The sequence below is a fragment of the Triticum aestivum genome, chromosome 6A (genome assembly GCF_018294505.1).
Source record: "Triticum aestivum cultivar Chinese Spring chromosome 6A, IWGSC CS RefSeq v2.1, whole genome shotgun sequence".
NCBI lineage: Eukaryota > Viridiplantae > Streptophyta > Magnoliopsida > Poales > Poaceae > Triticum > Triticum aestivum.
This window is the reverse complement of record NC_057809.1, coordinates 441,040,346-441,057,809: the sequence shown is the minus strand read 5'-3', so window position 1 is coordinate 441,057,809 and position 17,464 is coordinate 441,040,346. Positions and strand designations below refer to the sequence as shown.

Here is a 17,464-nt window from a genome sequence, read left to right as displayed (position 1 = left end):
GCACGTTGGGGCACACGTTGAGGTGATGCTCGATTACACTCCTAGGGATCCCTGCCAACTGGTCAGGCTCCCAAGCGAATACCTTCTTATTTGCGCGCAGGAACCCGACCAGGGCCTTCTCCTGCTCGGGTTTGAGGTGGGCGCCTATGGTGAAAGTGGTGTTGGTGGATCCGTCCTCATCGACGGGTATCTGCTTGGTTTCTGCCTTGTCTTGGGTGAACAACTGTTTCTTCTTGGCGGTTGCAGCCCCCTTGGGCCCGGGGGTCTCCAAGTTGGCGAGCTAAATGAGGGACATAAAGAGGGAAAAACGCAAGAGCTCGTGATAGGCCAATGGGGGAGAAGAGAGTGAAAGGTGAGTGGTGGGTGAAAGCCCCACGACCACCTAAAATATCTGCAACAGAAACGCCAAGGACGGTGGCGTTTCTAGCAATGCTAGCTTGCTCGGTGTTTCCACCGCGCCACGTCAGTAAGCAACGCGTCCTCGGCCTGACAGTGGGCCAGGTCAGGAACGCTAGCTTGCTCGGCGTTTCTATGTTGGGTGGAAACGTCGCGGTACTTGACGTTTCTAAAAGGGTCAAATTATGAAATACTTTCACGTCGGGTTCAGTCTGAATAAACTCTGACAAGGTCAGAACAGTGATTGGTTGATGAATAGATCAAGGCCTTTTTTGGGGAAAAAGGGAAAATAATGGGATCTGAAAATTTAGTCTTTCATCATTCGTCATTTAAGGCCCTGTTTGGTTCAGCTTTTATCGCGGGATTCCGCTGCCGCGCAGCAGAATTTAAACCAAAGGGCGAACCCAGCAGAATCCAATTTCAGAAATCCGCTGCCAAAATCTGAACCAAAAATGGAAGCAGCTCAGGACGTGCTTTCCAAAATCTGATTCCGCTGCGGGCCAAAATCTGAAAAGGTTGTATCAACTGGTTTGCCAAATGACCTATATCTTTTTTAAATCAGATTTTTCACAACTGTTTTTTCACAGCAGATTTTTTACAACTGCTTTTAGAAATCCACAGCCGAACCAAACAGGCCTTACACTCGGTAGTTGTTTCTGAAGGAAAGGGGATCGGGGATAGGCGCAACACCAGAACTCCCCACGAGACCATCAAATTCCCCACCCGCAACCCTTTGCTCGACTCAAAACCCTCGACAAGCGCTGTCGACCTCGCACGGCCGCCGCAACAATGGCGTCCCTTTTCAAGGTATGGATCCCTCCGAACCCTAACCAGGCATCCGACCCCCTCTTACTCTCCGCTCATACGGCCCGCGCCTCTGCTCTTCCAGGACCCGAGCAAGCTGTCGGTGTACAGGGACCGGCGGTTCCCTGGGACGCAGGAGGAGTTTGAGGCGGCGCTGCTGGCGTCGCTGACGGTGTACGTGGGGAACATGTCCTTCTACACCACGGAGGAGCAGGCCTACGAGCTGTTCTCCCGCGCCGGCGAGATAAAAAAGATCATCATGGGCCTCGACAAGAACACAAAGACCCCCTGCGGCTTCTGCTTCGTACTGTGCGTGCTCTTTTCCTTGATGAGCCCCTTGCGTTTAATTTGTTCAATTCTTCTTGTGCTCGATCCGGTGATGTAGTATGTCAAAATTTTAGACCAAAGGCATTGACCTAATTTTGTTAGAAACTGAGGTTCAAATGTGGTTTTTTATGCAATTAGATGCTTGGAAGGTGGTCATCTAGTTCTGATTATGCATTGACTTAATTCGGTGGTAGTGTGCTGTTGTGACTGTGAGAGTTAATCATTGAATTGTGATACTAGAATGCCTGATGCAATTTCGGTGCTGCTGGGAATGCGTGAAACGTGCTAGAACAGGAATATATGCTGTCGCACTGTAAATATGGCGTAGCTTGAACAATTAAATGTTGTGTAAGTCTTGTGGAACACAGTTGCAGGTTTTGTAAGGGAGTAGCACCATATAGTGTGTCCTTGGTTCTTCTAGAACTAGGCCTTATTGGCTTCACAATGGCTTCCCTGTCATATGCATTGTTCCAAATATCGCCCAGTTAATTGCTGATATGGTCAGTTAACTGCTATTCGGACCCCTCCCGATGCGAGAACGTGTTATTCGAGCAATTAACTGGTAGGTCCAGTTAATTTGTCTGACAAGCCGATTTATCAGCTGCAAGGCCGAATTATCGGTCAGGCCAATTAACTACTTGCCATTTTTTAGCCCAAAACCGGCCCCTTCCCTCCCTACTTTTCACAGCTACACATTAGGTAGGTCGCTCCCTTCCATTCCCGTTTGATCTGTTTCTGCTCCCGCTCGTGAAGGTTTATGGCCTTCCAGATCGGCTGCAACATCATCAGAACATCAAACACTTTTCCTTGTTGCTATGTAGCCTAGGATTGCATATTTAGACACTTCGTACATTACATGTTGCTACATAGCCTAGGATATATAGATATGGCCCTAGTTAATCTCCCGATAAATGTGTTACATTAATCCCTACCCAGCCTCACCAGTAATATGGTACCAGTTGCCGATATCCTGAACATTGGACTCATATGTATCTCTTAAAAAGGAATCTGCTGCTTGGATATCGCTACACGATGCATGTTCTGTTCACCTGTGCACAATTATTTAGAATACGTTTTTGTCGTCGAGCGGGCTGGGATTGTCTTGGCTAAGTGGTGGTTAAGTGTGGCATCATGTATCTGAATCTGGTTAGATTGGTTAGTGGGTCAGTCAAGGTTGCCCCTATGGTAAGATCGCAAACTGGGGTGAGTACATGGTTTGTTCTTAAAGGCTGATCTAACTGTTGCCATATTTGGTTTTATGCGTTTCATGAATATTGAAAGTAATGGTAGGAACTGTGTGCTAGCGATGTCATGAACCACAATATGCCTTGTTCTGGGATAAATCGGTGCACAGGACTTGGGTAGGGCATTTCCTGATGTTTTGACCTTATATATGCATGTAAGAGGTGTTTATCTGATAGTCATATATCACGTTCTTGTCTGCATCGATATATTTGAGTGCGTTTTGGTGGTCTTTAAAGTTTGGAAGATGGCTAATGTCCTAGTTTGAGCCAATATTGGTTAACTGGCTGCCCTGTCAGCCTGCAATGTTTATGCCCTACTCTTTTTGTTCCTCCCTGTTCAGGTACTACTCCAGGGAAGATGCTGAAGATGCAGTAAAATATATTAGTGGCACAATGCTTGATGATCGCCCAATCCGTGTTGATTTTGATTGGGGCTTTGAAGAAGGCAGGCAATGGGGCCGTGGAAGGAGTGGTGGACAAGTATTATTGCGATCTTACTCTTTATATTCAACAGATATATAGGCCTTGTACCCTACTCATACTGATATTGTTTACTCCTTTCATAGGTCCGAGATGAGTACCGCACGGATTATGATCCTGATATCCTTTGATACTAAAATTGCCACTTACTGCAGTGATGTGAGAGCGCTAGCATACTCAGAAACCTACCATGCTATCTAAAAATCAACAATTTGCCTGTGCATCTGGACACTGTTGGTTGCTTTTTAGATGCTTATTTATATTTTTCTTATAGCTTCACTCTTGATTTGGTATGCCTTTACATGTTTCTCTTTTTCTTGAATATTCCTTAATGAATCTAACGAAGAGGTGGCTATGGCAAGATGGTTCAGAAAGAGCTAGAAGCACAAAGAGAATTAGTTGACTATGGTGTAGGTTTTCAAACGAATGCTCCACCGCAGTGTAAGTTTTGAACTTGGTTGTATTATGTGCTTTTAACAAAGTGTTGTATGCATTTATATTGCTTTTACATACCTTGTAATTTTGTGTCTCCATATACCTTACTAAAAGCACTTATGTGTATTAGAACCGTAATCCGTAATAGCATGTTAAGTGGTTGCTTGTGTACAGTAGGCTCGTCGATAGATTTGCAACTGGGAACTACTCCCTCCATTCCTAAATATTAGCCTTTTTAGAGATTCCAATACAGACTACATACGGAGCAAAATGAGTGAATCTGCACTCTAAATATGTCTATGTACATCCGTATGTAGACCGTATTGAAATATCTAAAAAGGCTTATATTTAGAAACAGAGAGAGTGTTTGCCAGACAAACAGAAACAATACATCCATTGTTTAAATCTTTTAAATATAGTTTGATGAAATAAAAATGCCATGCCACCTCCTATCGTGAAGTTTGACTTCACAGTTAAAGTAGCTAGCTTCTGACAGAGCCCATGTTAGTGTTTGTCTACAGTAGCACTCCACCTTGCATATAGCTGCACTACACAGTCGGATATTATTTCTATCTATGACCTGCTAATGGGAGGGAGTCCAGTTTCTTTCCATTCTTTAGGCATATCTTGTGTTACGCCTGCTTTAGATTTCAGTTATTACTCGACACAAAAATGTGTAGGGTTGTACAAACCATTCATATGTCGTCAGATATGTGATTTTGCGGCATGTATTCATGTTTTTTTTCAGTATTTGACTCCAGACAGGTTGAGCCTACTATATTAACTACTCACCAAAAACATCTGTACTTTCCATTTTAATATGCAGTTGATAGAGCTGACAGGAAGAGAGGATATGGCGACCGGAATGACAGAGGAGGTGCCACAGCTTTCATATATCCTTATATCCATGTTGTACTTTTTGGAGGTAGAAAATAACACAACCTGCTGCTCTGTCAGATTACCAACGGAGACGGTCGGCACCAGATATGGCCAGGAGAGCAACTGACTCGGATTCTAAGAGAGATGCTAATCAAGAGCCTGTACTTACATCATCTACCTTTTCTTTCCCTCCACTTCACAGACATAAGACATTTTATTGAGTATTCCATGGTTTCTTGTACAGGAAAAGAATCCCAGGTTTCGCGAGAAAGGTGATTCTGATGATGAAGATGATGACTACGATAAGAAACGCCGGCGCTGAACCCGAGAAGCAAATTGCTGCCATATTCAAATGCACAATAGTAGTATTATCTATCTGTTTGTATGCCATATGACTTGATTTTCCCTTGAGCCATTCACATTTTGCCTGCATTTTAGAATCAGTTCATCAACATAGTGCAGCCTTTGCATGACTTGCACCCCCTGAAACTCTTGCATGTGTATGCTGCTGATTAAGACTATTAGTTTTAAGAATAGTGACCATTGGGTGCTGGCCACTGATTAGTTGAACCATGAATCTCTAGAAAGTTATGACCAGTCACAGTGAGATCATACGGTGGCCGAGAAGAACTATGGACCAACCTGAGCTGATATTTTAGGAAAACACCTATATCTCAGGTACCTGATTTTTTTTGGGGCGTAAGTCGAAAATCTGAGACGTTGGATGCCAAATCAACAATTGGATGGTCGTTTTAACCTCAGCCTGTTTTCTTCTCCCCCACAAACAGATCAGCGTTTGATCCTCTAACAGCACACCTGCCCCGACCACGTCCCGTGGCTGGAGTGTTGCCCCTCGCCCCTGCCCTCCCCCACTGCCATTGCCGCGACCATCTCTCTAAACTCTCCCAACCTCCTGTTCGGTCGGCAGTGGCTGTTAACTTGCTTCCTAGCCTCCGCCTCACAGCGTCGTCCTTGTCTCCGTTGAGGTCATGGCTTGGCCTTGCCATGGCCGATGCTACGCTCCTCACGTCGTCCCCTCCTTTTTCCTCACGCGACGCAGAAAAGTGACTGGCGCTAGATTCTTTTTCAGGCACCTGATATTTTGCAAGAAGTTATGTGATGCGAGACCTGGGGATTGAATGTTTTTCTCCAGATCTGATATAGAAAGAGAAGTATGCCTGTAAGTCTTGAACGTTCGGGATTTGTCCATGGCAAATCGAACGTTATTTATGGCAATTTATATATGCGAGAGATAACAAGTTTAGTTGGCAAGCATGACAATCCTGCTCAGTTTGGGAACGTCACTGGTCTGTGCACCAACTTCCTGAAGAGTTCCGTCGTCCCAATCCGATGCGAGAACATCAACTTGCCGCACGTCACCCAAAGCTTACCTGCTGTGGCTGCTTCCTTCCCCATCAAATACTTGGGCCTGCCTTTATCTATTTGGCAACTCAAAACAGTGGACTTCCAGTTTTTCTTGGACAAGGCGGCGACAAAGCTAGGCGGCTGGGACGGCCAAAATATTACCGCCATTGGGAGGGCGGCCTTGGTCAAGTCCGTGCTCTCCTTCTTGGCGGTCTACTTCATCACCCCACTCATTGTGCCGACGGGCACTCTACGACAGCTCACAAAGCTTCAGAGGGCCTTCCTTTGGGCAGGATCGGATAAGACAATCGGTGCAAAATGCAAGGTGAACTGGGATATCGTGTGTAGGCCTTCCGAGTTTGGGGGCCTTGGCGTACTCAACACGGAAAAATTTGCGAGGGCACTAAGGCTGCGTTGGCTTTGGTTTGAGTGGAAGGAGCCGTCCAAGATGTGGGTCGGTTTGGGGAACCCGTGCGACGACAAGGACTATGATCTTTTTTACGCCTTCTCCACCATCACTGTTGGCAATGGAGCCTGCACACCTTTTTGGGATGCTCCTTGGGTGCATGGGAGAAAGCCCAAAGACATTGCTCCGCTCATTTATAATGCCGCCACAAGGAAGAATTGGAAAATCAAAGAGGCTCTGTTGGACAATGCGTGGATATCCAAAATAAAGTTGTCACACAATTTCTCGATTTACCATTTCAGCCAATTTCTTCTGCTCTGGTCTAGCATTCAGGGCTTCCAACTGCAACACGACGCGGATGATGAGATTGTGTGGAAGCATACTGACAGTGGACTCTACACCGCGGCTTCTGCCTACAAGGCGCAATTTCATGGCATGATCAGCTCGCCTCTGGAGCATGTTATTTGGAAAGTTTGGGCCCCTCCCAAAGTGAAATTCTTTGCTTGGTTAGCCGCCCAAAATAGAGTGTGGACCGCTGACCGATTGGCCAAACGTGGATGGCCAAACTGTGGCCTTTGCCCCCTTTGTAGGCGTGAGCAGGAAACAGTGGATCACCTTCTCCTCCGATGTCGGTTCACCATCCGGGTATGGAACATGATTAAGGGGTGGCTGCAGATTGAAAGCATTGATACCGCAAGCTGGCAGCACTTTGAATCCACCAAGGAGTGGTGGATCGCGCTCTCCGACTACTCCGTCCCCAACAGAAAGGCGGTGGCCTCCCTCACATTGCTCACCTCTTGGGCCATCTGGAACAAACGTAATGCGAGGGTGTTTCGCCACAAAAGTGCCCCGCCATTTGTAATTCTAGCCCTCATCAAAGAGGAGGCGGCACTTTGGGTCGCCGCCGGTGCTAAGAAGTTGAGTTCAATCATGCCGGGAAAGTAGTCCCTTTGTAAGGCGGTGTTGTAATCCCTCAAACTTTTTCTTCTCTTTTAATTAATATATGAGGCAAATCTTTTGCCTCATTTAAAAAAAAACCAATCCTGCTCAGTTTGTTTTTGCTAGGAAATTGCCGGGCTTCTCAACTAAAATTACCATTCTCGCGTCAATTAGAGTTGCCATAAATAACGTTTGATTTGCCATGAGCAAATCCCGAACATTTGGGCTTTTATCATTTCCGGAAGAGAAAGACCGAAAGACTATACTCCGTGGTCGTCAAACCATCGAATGCAATGCATAAAAAGTTTTGTCACCACGGCAGGCAGGTTTCTGCGGTTTAAACTCGAATGCATAAAAAATGCCACGTTTTACAAGAAAATTGCTTTCCATAGAACCTCCCTCCCAGAAAATGTTCCCCATTTATCTTTTCCAAACAAAAAAACCTACCTCCCAGAAAATGTTCCCCAGTGTCCCGTCTGTCCGACCGGGACTCCCCTCCCAGCTATCCAAACAACCAACAGTTGATAATCAAGCTTAACGTCATAGGTGTAGAAGCCCTTCTCAGGGTCTGGACGCCATAGACACAAAAGACCTTCTCACGGTCTGAGAGCCGTGATAAAAAAACAACAACACTCACATCTCCTTATTAAACATAATGTCTAGCCAGCATGACTGGGACACGTCCAGGAACAACACAACTAATGGAAAGTGAGAGATCTTGAGTCATCTATCAACCGCACAGCATATACAACAGTCAGGAGAGCAACTTGGCACGGGTGGCTGGATCTTCCTTGTCTTCCACCAAAATCATGAAAACATAGCCGAGGCACCACAACACAACATACTGGAAGGGAACCCAGCACAGCAGCGCCACGAGGCTCAGGATGCTCCCCACATACTGCGGGTCCTTGATGTAGCCGAAGGGGAACTCCGTCACCCACGGGATCTTCTTCCCGAACCGGACGCCGTAGTAGGTACCCGACTCGCCCAGCAGCTGGTACACCCTGAAGGAAAACCACATGTCTCAGAAGTGGGTTCAGACAACGACGGTGTACTTCTCTTGCTTTTTGTATGTGATGGAACTAACAAATTTGGCTGACAAATGTACTCCATCCGTTCCTAAATATAAGTCTTTTTAGAGATTTCCCTAGGGACTACATACGGATGTATATAGACATATTTTAGAGTGTAGATTCACGCATTTTGCTCTGTATGTAGTCCATATTGGAATCTCTGAATTGACTTATATTTAGGAATGGAGGGAGTAGAATGAAAGTGTATCAAAACCGTCATGTACAAATTGGTTATTCACTTATTTGCTGCCAATTGCTTCAATGATACGTATGCAATACGGAAGTCACATGTACAAAGTACGACAGTAGAGAGGATGCAATGATAGTCCACATAAAAAACGGAACACCAACAGATTTTGGAGCCTGAGTGTCTCAAGGCCTCACTCTCAGAGTGAGGCTAAGTGTTGCCAGAATTTACAAAGCATAGAAATGAATGGGCATCACCACTTTAGCACAGTCATAAAACAGTAGTCATGTACCTGTAGCATATTAATGTATTCTTTACTAAGGCAGCAATGTCTATAATTTCCAGAGGCTGGTTTCACATATAAAAATCACACCATCATAGATTACCATGATTGTTACCAGGAGTGGCCATTAACTTCTAAACTGGAAACACATACCTCTAACATTTCCAAGAGCATGCAAAGACCTAACTTGCTGACATCGCTTACAACAACTACCCCATTGTCTTATAGGGGCTGTTTGGTTTAGAGCCATGACTTGCCCGACCAAAAAATTGGTCGTTGACTAGCCTGGTGGTGGCGTTTGGATCGGATCCAAATAATTGGCATGCCAGCCCCGCCTCAGCTTTCCCTCCTTTTGCGCCAATTAGTTGGCAGAATCGTGGGCGAGGGAATCGTTCGCCAAATTTTTTGGCTAGCCAACAGCGCCAACGATTTGGCGGGGCTGAGATGGGCAGAAACCAAACAGCCCCATACTCCCTCCGTCCCATAATATAAGAACATTTTTGACACTAGAGGGAGTAGCTAATATTTTCTTGGTGAACTATCATGCTTAGTGATCAAAGACCCCACCACATTTGCAAGGTTTTCCAAGCTCATAAAACATCCAAGGTTACAACAAGAACAAGAGCATGATAATTAAGCTTGAGTGCCTGGCCCATTACTGAGAACGGGAAGAAAGATAATCCAATAGATGTATTGGTGGATACCAAAAAATAAATGAGGTCATCTAACATACCAACCTATGATATACTATGCTATCGTGCATCCTACTATGACCAACCTTAAAGCACTACTGTTTTTACTCATAATTAAAGTACCATGAGTTCACATTTGTCAACACAAGATGGAATTCCAATCCATTTCTTCACACTAGCTAAATAGCACAAATTTCCCAATTAATACACCATCCACATTAAGATCATATAGAACACACAGTCCAGTTTGTCATCCAAAGAGGACTATCTGTTTTCTTTCTGAAGCACGAACTCTATGACGGCATATTGAGTTCCAACAGGTTTGCAATTTAGTATGAGTACAAAGTTAGTATAAAGTTGGGTCATCTATTTTGGAACGGAGAAAGTTAGTATAAAGTTGGGTCATCTATTTTGGAACGGAGGGAGTAGCTTCTAGCAAAAGACAGACATGGAAAACCTAGAAGCTAATCCAAAGGCGAAGGAGGCTGGTGCTTACTTGAAGTTGAGGTACTGGCCGAAGGCGAGGAGGGGGAGGGCGCAGAGAGGAGGGGGCCAGGAGAAGGAGGCGACGGAGGCGAGGGCGAGGAGCTGGAGCGCCTTGAGGACGTGGGAGACCTGCGCCATGCGGCGGCACGGGTCGGCGCCCGGGCCGCACAGGTCCACCCACCGCTGCGGGCGCGTCCACAGCGCCCAGTAGAACGGGAACGGCAGCAGCACGCCGACGCCCGCCGCCAAGGCCGCCGCCATCTCGGGCGCCGGTGGCCTAGGATTTGCTCGGTTTCGATTTTAGCACGGAGAGACTGAGAGAGAGCAGGCGAAATGTTGGACGGTTTGCCCCACAAGGGACTGAACTTTTGATAAGGCGCTTGGCGATGAGGTGCACGGCTGAGAATTGTACGTGCGCTTCCTCTTTCTTGCCCAAATTTCCGAATTCTGATGCTAACCATTTCACCGAGTACATTCCTGTTTACGAGATACAGTAAAAGTAAAGATTCATATGCTGCAATAGAGTTGTTCTCCGTTTACGAAAAGATATGCAAGCGAGATAAGCCACAGATTTACTTGTCTGGTTTTTGGATCTCCAACAAATCAAACACAATTTACCTCGTATATATATATAACATTGTTGTTGCTTGACCCAACAATAATTCCTAACCATGATAATGACCGTACCATGAGGATATAGAAACTTTTGACACAATTATCAACACTTCCATGTCAAAAGCAGGAAGAGAGAACCAGCACATTTGAGGAGCAGAATATCTAACTCTATCATGTGGCACCCTCCAGAAAAAACATCAAAACTTCTGGAATTTCTTGTTTCCAAATTAGAAACCGAGCACAATTACTCGGCATCGGCATCATCAAAACCATCGTCTTCACCGTCGTCGAACGCTTGAGGCCCTACACTATCTTCACCTATTGTAGTATCGTCATCTCCCGACTTTTCAGGGCCTGGTCCTGCAGACACCTTGACCATCGCCGGACGTAGTAATCTCTCACCAAGCTTGAAACCCTTGCGGAATTCCTGGAGGACAACCCCATCTTCATATTCCACCGATTCTTCTCGCATAATAGCCTCATGAAGCTGAAACACAAGGTGCAAAAAGGAACCATTGTTAAATGCAGTTAAACCTTTATCAAACCCCAGAATTAAAGATCAAAAGTTTATGAGAGATTCAATTCTTTCCATGACAATCAGTAACATTTCCATGTTACTATGATATTATCCAAAAACATGGGAGGATGCTATGTAAGATTGCTCTAGGGAAAACATAGACTTCACATAAAGCTATTTATTCTATCAACAAATGACATTAACCATTTGCCTCTGCTCAGAACTGGATGTTTGATCATGAATGCACTTGACACCAGTCCATGCAAGGCAAAAAATAATTCAGATGTACTGTGATAATCATAAAATGCAGTTAACAAAATATCCAGTTCAAAATATCATTTCTTGCTAGTGCTGATTACCATAGGATCAAAAGGTTTGCCAACAGTTTCCACATCTTCAACACCCAGTGATTTCAGAATTTCAACAAGTTGCTTATAAATGCTCTGGTAGCTGTCATTTATTTTAGCTTCACGCTCTGTTTCCACCTTTATCTGTGTTTTTGCTCTTTCAAAGTTGTCAAGAACAGGCAACAAGCTCTCAACAACTTCTCCTTGCACATTTGTCATCAAAGAAAGCTTCTCTCTTTCTGTCCTCTTCCTGTAGTTATCAAAGTCAGAACTAATCCGCACGATACGATCTCTCTCAGTTGTCAATTCTGCATCTAAAGCAGTGATTTTGCCCATTAGAGAATTTTTCTCATCCTCAATAGTAAGTAGAAAGGACTCTATCTCCGCAATTTTTGCTTCATCATCATTCATCAAAGCTTCTTTGTATGATTGCAATGCTGTGATGAGAACAGAGGGAGTCTCTTCTGTGCCTGCAGAACCATCATCGGCAACAGTGCCCCCAGTAACTTCAGTTTCTGTATCCTCCTGTGACATCGAAAATTACAGCGCAAATATTTAACCATTCCTGTATACAAATTGAAATTGTGCAAGGCCATTATTCTAACGATACATTTCCTTAGAATTTAATGAAAATGAAACAGGATACTGCTACCCCAATAGCATTTCATAGTAGTTAGCATTACATATTTGTAGATAGCTTTTCAATGGACAGCAATTTCCAACCTCCATATTGGCAATGCAGTACCTTATATCCTTGTGCTATCATATAATCTGCAGACCCTCATGCTATAAAGTATAATTGAAGCTCATACTAAATTTGTATGCTCAATTAAACTAATGTACTACGAGTTACAGAAATCACACTTATTACTGTTTTAAATCTAGAATTAAGCCATTGCTCCCTAACGAAAAAAAAACAGCCTATGCAACAACATCAAAGTAGGACTTTAGAATCAGGGACATCAAAGTAGGACTCTAAACATAGAATGTAAACTTGGACTAAGAAAGGAAGGACTTTAAAATAAATACTATGAGCCTATGCTCTAGAATAACTAATTGCATACAATTAGGGACCAAATGTAGGAAGAAACAACAATAGCATCTTCCCACATAAGCACAGGCTCACATGGATGCAGTTGGCAGGGGCTAAGATGAATATATAAAACTGGAGTTAGAGAACTAACACCCTGTACTGCAGGAAATTCCATCATAGCTATAGCTCAATGATGCGTATAAACGATAAATAATTCGAATGCTTCCACTTTTTACATTAGTTGAGGCCTCCTTTGGTTTGGAGGAATTTTGTAGGATTTTCATAGGATGTGATTTCTATAGGAAAAAAATCCTTTAAAGCTCTTTGGTTTGTAGGAATGAAATCCTATTCCTATGGAGGAATTTTTCCTATCCTCCACATTTTATAGGAAAATAAACATTAGCCTAGACTCAATGGAAAAAATCCTATGGTGTGAATCAAAGGGCATCTCATTTTCTATTCCTATGCATAGGATTTGAGATGCATGTCATCTCATTTCCTATGATTTTACTATTCCTATGATTTTCCAATCCTATGAACCAAAGGAGGGCTGAAGTTTTGCCTTTACAGCATATGCCATACACAAAATGTTCCTTCAAACCTTCATACTACTACACAGTGATCGCTAAGTAAAACTTAAATTTACTAGACCACTTGTGTAGCTCACAAGGTTGTACTGAGAAAATGAACAAGCTTATATTGAATATGAACTATGATCATCCAATATAAGTCAAAGCAACACATGGAAACAGCTGTTTAACTGAACAAAATAACTGAAAAGCAGATGTTACATCCAACGACTCACAGTTTCACAGAGATACATAGTACATCCCAAAGCAACACATGGAAACAGCTGTTTAACTGAACAAAATAACTGAAAAGCAGATGTTACATCCAACGACTCACAGTTTCACAGAGATACATAGTACATCCAAATCCATTCATTTATTATAAGATTAGAGCTTAAACTGAATATGCTCTCGACACACTACTACTGCCCCGTCCCATAATGTAGACGTCTTACATTATGGGATGGAGGGAGTAGATAATAACCGCAAAAATCTGTCCGACAGATGTTAATGCAAGTATGGTCATACCGACCCTTCGTATGCAAACTTGTGTGCGCAATGCATATACACAATTTAAGGCCCGCAATCTAATTTTTCATCAGAGACGTACGACATTGTAACTCTGATAGCACATCTTCAGAACTAGACGCTTATCCATCGAAAATCATGCAAGAGAACCCAAAATTTACGGAAGCTACAAACAGAGCGCCCCAGGGATGGGGGCGAGGATGCGACCCCTCACCTGCGTGGCCGTCTGCGCAGACTCGTCGGCCTCGGTAGCCCCCAATCGCCGCAGCCGGCTCGCGACGTGGCCCGGAGCGCGCCGGGTCGTAAGCAACTGGGCGCGGAGCGACCGCACCGGCGGCCGGCGGGAGCAGGCGAGGGACGCAGCGCACGGCCGGCGCGGGGACTCGCGGGCAGGCGAAGGGCGGGGCGCAAGGGCGGCCGCCGTGCGGAGGAGAGCAGCCATGCGGGCGGGGATAAAGGGAGAGACGCAGAGTGCTTGCTGCTACCGGATGCGGGAGGGGAGAAGAGAAGAGAAGAGAAGAGAAGACGGCACGAGATAACTTGGGGGCGGGTGGATGGATGATGGATCGAAAAGGCCAGACGGGTTCTTGTGTTTTCTGGAAGCAGGTTCTTTGCCTAGTACTCCTACTGTGTAGGCGCCCGTCTGTATCGGGTATTCAATTCTTTTCTTTTAAATCAAACAGATCATCAATCAAAAACAGATGGCTAGTGACCAGGAACCCTGGTCGCTGCCCGCCGTCGCCAAGAAGCCCACCTTCCGCAAGGCTCCCTCCGCCAGCGACCTCTTGGTCGTCGGTGACGATTGATCATCGATGATGAGGGGAGTCGCCGGATCCCGTGCATGCGGATCATTTTAGCTTTAGGTTCTAGGCCCCTAGTAGTTTAGGTTTTTGAATCGTTCGGCATCTTAGTTTGGGCGATGGCAATGACAATGCTGAATAAAGAAGCTCCGGATTCTTCTCCGAAGAGGCGATCGTCTCTATATCGGTGATGGATTTGGGAACCAGTTTGTTCAAATAGGAATGTCGTGGCGGTGGCGGCATCTTTGTGATGGACATGTATCCTCGGGTTGCTTCATTGCAACGACGTCTGCTCCCACGCCGACACGGAGCATGGGAGGTAGTCCAGGAGCAGATAAAGATTGTGATCTGCATCGACGACATCTGGAAGACGAAACATGTGTTGGGTTCGTGGTTGATGGATGGCAAGTATGGTTTCCCCTTCGGCGTCTTAGTCGTGGTGGGGTGCCAGATCTGGAGTTTGATGGCGTGTCCGGGGTGTTGCCCTAGTCTGATTCGTTCAATGACAATGAATTTACTTTTGGTAAGAGCATCTACAGCCGGACTTGGCAAAATCCGCCCCTTCAAACGCCCGGGCGCGTCTGCGGGCACTGACCAGGCACCCCTCAAGTAATGCAATCCACATCCGGACATCTCAATTATCATATCTCAAATCCATACAAACTCATGCAACTACGTCGATGCACACACATCATCCGACTACTCCATCATTACTAACTAAACATGACATCGGGCTACCAACATTTGGCATGTTTGGCTATGGTGGAGTTCATCCATGGCTTCCCTTGCCCTTCCCGGTGCCCTTGTCGTCCTTCTCGCGGAAGTACCGGTCGAAGACACGGAACAGATCGATCCGGATCTGCTCATCGCCGAAGTTGTCCTCGTCGTCACTGTCCGCCTTCTCCTCCTTCGGTGGCGATTCTGCTCTCGGGCGAGGGCGCGCGTGTTCCTCTGTAGGATCGAAAGTATGTCTAGAGGGGGAGGGGGTGATTAGAATACTTAACCAAATAAAAATCTAGCCTTTTCCCAATTTTAGTTCTAGGCAGATTTTAGCAACTTCGCACAAGTCAACCAATTACACATGCAATTGTAAGAGTATAGCAGCGGAAAGTAAAACAATTGCATATGAAGGTAAAGGAAGGAGTTTGGGGTGTGCAAACGCAATTGGAGACACGGAGATTTTTGACGTGGTTCCGATAGGTGGTGCTATCGTACATCCATGTTGATGGAGACTTCAACCCACGAAGGGTAACGGTTGCGTGAGTCCACGGAGGGCTCCACCCACGAAGGGTCCATGAAGAAGCAACCTTGTCTATCCCACCATGACCGTCGCTCACGAAGGACTTGCCTCACTCGGGTAGATCTTCACGAAGTAGGCGATCTCCTTGCCCTTACAAACTCCTTGGTTTAACTCCACAATCTTGACGGAGTCTTCCAAGTGACACCTAACCAATCTTGGAGACACCACTCTCCAAGAGGTAACAAATGGTGTGTTGATGATAAACTCCTTGCTCTTGTGCTTCAAATGATAGGCTCCCCAACACTCAACTCTCTCACAGGATTTGGATTTGGTAGAAAGAAGATTTGAGTGGAAAGCAACTTGGGGAAGGCTAGAGATCAAGATTTATGTGGTTGGAATGGAATATCTTGACCTCAACACAAGTGTAGGTGGTTCTCTCTCAAAAAATGTATGTTGGAAGTGTAGGCATGTTCTGATGGCTCTCTCCATGAATGAAGAGTGGGTGGAGGGGTATAAATAGCCTCCACACAAAATCTAACCGTTACACACAAATCACCAAACTCGGTGGGACCGAATCATAAAACTCGGTCAGACCGATTTAGTTCATAATGTGACAGTTAGGCATTTCGGTGGGACCGACATGTCAACTCGGTGGGACCGATTTGGTTAGGGTTAGGGAATAACGTAATCTCGATGAGACCGATTACACAAACTCGGTGAGACCGATTTTGATAATGGACTAACAGAGAGTTGGTCATGCAAACTCGGTGGGACCGATTCGCTCATCTCGGTTGGACCGAAATGTTACGAAAGGGAAATAGAGAGTTTGCATTGCAATCTTGGTGGGACCGATCGCTCATCTCGGTTGACTGAAACGTTACGAAGGGAAACAGAGAGATTACAATCCCATCTCGGCGAGACCGAGATCCCTATCGGTGAGACCAAAAAGACTAGGGTTTCTGGCAGTGGCTATGTCAACTAAACTCGGTGGCGCCGGATAGAAAGTTTCGGTGTGGCCAAGTTTGACTTTTGGTTTGGGACATATGTGGATGTGAGAAAATAGTTGAGGGCTTTTGGAGCATATCACTAAGCACTTTGAGCAAGCAAGCCATTAGCAACACCTCATCCCCTCTTAATAGTATTGGCTTTTCCTATGGACTAATGTGATCTTGGATCACTTAAAATGAAAAGATGTAGAGTCCTGAGCTTTGAGCTTGAGCTAATTCTTTGTCCTTAGAATTTTGAGGGATCCACTTTTCTCATCCATGCCATGCCAATCATTGAGCTTTCCTGAAATGTTTATCTTTAAGTAGCATTAGCTCAATGAGTTATATGTTGTTAGGAATTACCAAAACCATCCAGGGATAGTTGCAGTTTCAATCTCCCCCTTTTTGGTAATTGATGACAACATATATATCAAAGCTTCGACAAATGATAAATAAGATTAAAAAAACATCATTGCTTTGAGAAGTATGTGATAAGCAAGAGCTCCCCCTAAATTTGTGCATTATTTAAAATTTGCTTTTGAATGCAAATGCACAATCGATTAGGATCATGGGTTACTCTTCCATGTCACATACATCTTGGTGGAGCGCTCAAAATGATAGAGCTTAAAAGCATGCACTCATCACCAAGCTAGTGAATGATCATATAGGATATAAGAGATGGTATCATCCAACATGCATTAAGGGTAGCATATGATCAAACACATGATCAAACAAGTATCTCACAAGGACATAAAGTATCTCACACAAGCACTCAATAAAGAAGTTCAACCAAAATAGCAAGAGAGATAAAAAGAACAACACCCTCTCTGGAA

The 17,464-nt window shown here is 44.9% G+C and overlaps 3 protein-coding genes across 3 annotated transcripts; 1 reads left to right on the top strand and 2 right to left on the bottom strand.

Annotated features, from left to right (window-relative positions):
* The first annotated feature begins 1,020 nt into the window (after positions 1-1,020).
* Positions 1,021-5,135, top strand: LOC123127800 (nuclear cap-binding protein subunit 2). The gene is made up of 8 exons (XM_044547643.1): positions 1,021-1,203; positions 1,286-1,509; positions 3,113-3,251; positions 3,338-3,371; positions 3,594-3,692; positions 4,513-4,563; positions 4,644-4,726; positions 4,810-5,135. Exons 1-8 carry the CDS (start codon positions 1,186-1,188, stop codon positions 4,885-4,887), a joined length of 726 nt encoding a protein of 241 aa, XP_044403578.1. The 5' UTR covers positions 1,021-1,185; the 3' UTR covers positions 4,888-5,135.
* Positions 5,136-7,778: 2,643 nt separating this feature from the next.
* LOC123127799 (phosphatidyl-N-methylethanolamine N-methyltransferase) lies at positions 7,779-10,375 on the bottom strand. The gene is made up of 2 exons (XM_044547642.1): positions 10,007-10,375; positions 7,779-8,279 (listed from the first exon to the last, which is right to left on the bottom strand). The coding sequence occupies exons 1-2, from the start codon at positions 10,255-10,257 to the stop codon at positions 8,030-8,032; spliced, it is 501 nt and encodes a 166-aa protein (XP_044403577.1). The 5' UTR covers positions 10,258-10,375; the 3' UTR covers positions 7,779-8,029.
* A 215-nt stretch (positions 10,376-10,590) lies between these two features.
* On the bottom strand, positions 10,591-14,188 carry LOC123127798 (protein GrpE). Its single transcript, XM_044547640.1, has 3 exons — positions 13,820-14,188; positions 11,488-12,000; positions 10,591-11,098 (listed from the first exon to the last, which is right to left on the bottom strand). Exons 1-3 carry the CDS (start codon positions 14,045-14,047, stop codon positions 10,856-10,858), a joined length of 984 nt encoding a protein of 327 aa, XP_044403575.1. The 5' UTR covers positions 14,048-14,188; the 3' UTR covers positions 10,591-10,855.
* Positions 14,189-17,464: the final 3,276 nt, after the last annotated feature.

Excerpts from the sequence above, each read along its gene's own strand:
- LOC123127798 (XM_044547640.1), bottom strand. The coding sequence starts at position 14,047 with ATGGCTGCTCTCCTCCGCACGGCGGCCGCCCTTGCGCCCCGCCCTTCG. Across the intron at positions 12,001-13,819 it reads CTGCGCAGACGGCCACGCAG|GAGGATACAGAAACTGAAGT; the intron begins GTGAGGGGTCGC and ends TCGATGTCACAG. Across the intron at positions 11,099-11,487 it reads GCAAACCTTTTGATCCTATG|CTTCATGAGGCTATTATGCG; the intron begins GTAATCAGCACT and ends CTTGTGTTTCAG.
- LOC123127800 (XM_044547643.1), top strand. Across the intron at positions 3,693-4,512 it reads AACGAATGCTCCACCGCAGT|TTGATAGAGCTGACAGGAAG; the intron begins GTAAGTTTTGAA and ends TTTAATATGCAG. Across the intron at positions 4,727-4,809 it reads GAGATGCTAATCAAGAGCCT|GAAAAGAATCCCAGGTTTCG; the intron begins GTACTTACATCA and ends TTTCTTGTACAG.
- LOC123127799 (XM_044547642.1), bottom strand. The coding sequence starts at position 10,257 with ATGGCGGCGGCCTTGGCGGCGGGCGTCGGCGTGCTGCTGCCGTTCCCG. Across the intron at positions 8,280-10,006 it reads GGCCAGTACCTCAACTTCAA|GGTGTACCAGCTGCTGGGCG; the intron begins GTAAGCACCAGC and ends GTTTTCCTTCAG.